Raw genomic sequence first — 2,806 nt, 5'->3', positions numbered from 1 at the left:
CCCCCCGGCCTGAGGAGCCGCACCTGTCCCCCCGGCCTGAGGAGCCGCACCTGTCCCCCCGGCCAGAGGAGCCGCACCTGTCCCCCTGGCCTGAGGAGCCGCACTTGTCCCCCAGGCCAGAGGAGCCGCATCTGTCCCCACAACCTGAGGAGCTGCACCTGTCCCCTGTGCCTAAGGAGCCATGCTTGTCCCCCAAGCCTGAGGAACCACACCTGTCCCCTCGGCCTGAGGAACTGCGCTTATCCCCCCAGCCTGAGGAGCCCCACCTGTCTCCCCAGCCTGAGGAACCGCTTCTATCCCCTCGGTCTGAGGAACCACACCTGTCCCCCCAGCCTGAGGAACCATGCCTATCCCCTCAGCATGAGGAACCACGCCTGTCCCCTCATCCTGAGGAACCATTTTTGTCCCCTCGGCCTGAGGAGCCCTGTGAGGATCCTGGCCAACGCCTCACACTTGAGGAGTTACCCTTATTCCCCCCACATGGGGAGCCACCCTTATCCCCCTTGCTTGGAGAGCCGGCCCTGTCTGAGCCTGGGGAACCACCTCTGTCCCCTCTGCCTGAGGAGCTGCCCTTATCCCCATCTGGGGAGCCATCCTTATCACCTCAGCTGATGCCACCAGGTAAGGGATTGTTAGTGCGTCCTTACTCTGGGGCAGTCTTAACTCTTTATAGCACACCCAATCTAAGAACTTCTCTTTTTTTCTTTCCCTCCAGATCCTCTTCCTCCTCCACTCTCACCCATCATCACAGCTGTGGCCCCACCAGCCCTGTCTCCGTTGGGGGAGTTAGAGTACCCCTTTGGTGCCAAGGGGGACAGTGACCCTGAATCACCATTGGCTGCCCCCATTCTGGAGACACCCATCAGCCCTCCACCGGAAGCTAACTGCACTGACCCTGAGCCTGTTCCCCCTATGATTCTCCCTCCGTCTCCAGGCTCCCCGATGGAACTGGCTTCTCCCATCCCGATAGAGCCCCTTCCGGCTCAGTGTTCTCCACTTCTTCATTCCCTGCCTCCTCAAAATTCCCCTCCTGCTCTGCCACTGTCCATGCCCTCCCCATTAAGTCCTATAGGGAAAGCAATGGAGGTCTTAGATGAGGCTGAGCCACAGGAGATGGAAACTGAGAAAGTCCCAGAACCTGAGTGCCCAGCCTTAGAACCCAGTGCCACCAGTCCTCTCCTCTCCCCTATGGGGGACCTTTCCTGCCCTGCCCCTAGCCCTGCACCCAGCCCTGCCCCTGCCCTGGATGACTTCACTAGCTTGGGGGAAGACATAACTCCTCTGGATGGGATTGATGTCCCTGGTTCACAGCCAGAGGCAGGACAGACTCCTGGAAGTTTGACTAGTGAACTTAAAGGTTCTCCTGTGCTCCTGGACCCTGAGGAGCTGGCCCCTGTGACCCCTATGGAGGTCTATGGCCCTGAATGTAAGCAGGCAGCAGGGCAGGGCTCACCCTGTGAAGAACAGGAGGAGCCACGTGCACCAGTGGCCCCCACACCACCCACTCTCATTAAATCTGACATTGTTAATGAGATCTCTAATCTGAGCCAGGGCGATGCCAGTGCCAGTTTCCCTGGCTCAGAGCCCCTACTAGGCTCTCCTGACCCCGAGGGGGGTGGTTCCTTGTCCATGGAGCTAGGGGTCTCTACAGATGTTAGCCCAGCCCGAGATGAGGGCTCCCTACGGCTCTGTACCGACTCACTGCCAGAGACTGATGACTCACTATTATGTGATGCTGGGACAGCTATCAGCGGAGGCAAAGCCGAAGGGGAGAAGGGGAGGCGGCGCAGCTCCCCAGCCCGTTCCCGCATCAAACAGGTGAGTGGCTTTCTAGCCACTGAGTGTGGCCAAAGTTACCCCACTGTCCTGTGTCACTGATACCTCCTTACCTGCCTTGTTGAGTCCTAGATTCTCAGAGTTGTTCTAATCCAGGGGTGTCCAACCTGTGGCTCATGGGCCGCACACAGATTATTTGAGGACTGTTTTGCTTATCTAATAATTGTGAAAATTATGTAAGGATCTTTTTATTGCTCATCAGCTTTTGTTAGTGTTTATATTCTTATTTATTTGTTTGTTTAGTTTATGTATTTGTTGAGACAAGAGTCTTACTCTGTTGCCCTTGGTAGAGAGCCATGGCATCACAGCTCACAGTAACGTCAAACTCTTGGGCTCAAGTGATCCTCTTGCCTCAGCCTCCCGAGTATCTGGGACTACAGGCATGTGCCACAATGCCTGGCTATTTTTTTAAAGACAGGGTCTCACTTTTGCTAATGCTGGTCTCGAGTTCCTAAACTTGAGCAGACCACCTGCCTTGGCCTCCCAGAGTGCTAGGATTATAGGCCTGAGCCATCATGCCCAGCAGTGTTCTATATATATATTTTTTAATCTTTTTTTGAGACAGAATCTCACCTAGTCACCCTCAGTAGAGTGCCATAGCATCATAGCTCACAGCAATGTTAAACTCTTAGGCTCCAGAGATCCTCTTGTCTCAGTCTTCCTAGTACCTGGGACTATAGGTGCCTGCCACAACAGTTGGCTATTTTTAGAGACAAGGTCTCGCTCTGGCTCAGGCTGGTTTTGAACCCATGAGCTCAAGCAGTCCACCTGCCTTGGCCTCTCAGAGTGCTAAGACTACAGGCATGAGCCACCATGCCTGGCTATGTTTGTGATTTTTTGTTGTTGTTGTTTTTTGAGCCAGAGTCTCACTATGTTGCCCTTGGTAGAGTGCTATGGTGTCACAACTCACAGCAACCTCAAACTCTTGGGCTTAAGCAATTCTCTTGCCTCAGCTTCCCAAGTAGCTGGG

The 2,806-nt window shown here is 54.6% G+C and overlaps 1 protein-coding gene across 1 annotated transcript in view; it reads left to right on the top strand.

Annotated features, from left to right (window-relative positions):
* Positions 1 to 2,806, top strand: part of KMT2D (lysine methyltransferase 2D) — a 44,407-nt gene that overhangs the window by 9,890 nt on the left and 31,711 nt on the right. The window contains exons 12-13 of the mRNA XM_012807501.2: positions 1 to 621; positions 716 to 1,818. Coding sequence (XP_012662955.1) covers positions 1 to 621; positions 716 to 1,818 — 1,724 coding nt within the window. The remainder of the gene's footprint in view (positions 622 to 715; positions 1,819 to 2,806) is intronic.

The sequence above is a fragment of the Otolemur garnettii genome, unplaced genomic scaffold, assembly GCF_000181295.1.
Source record: "Otolemur garnettii isolate 467f Iridium unplaced genomic scaffold, OtoGar3 scaffold00070, whole genome shotgun sequence".
NCBI lineage: Eukaryota > Metazoa > Chordata > Mammalia > Primates > Galagidae > Otolemur > Otolemur garnettii.
The sequence above is the reverse complement of the archived record's forward strand: the minus strand, read 5'-3'. Positions and strand labels throughout refer to the sequence as shown.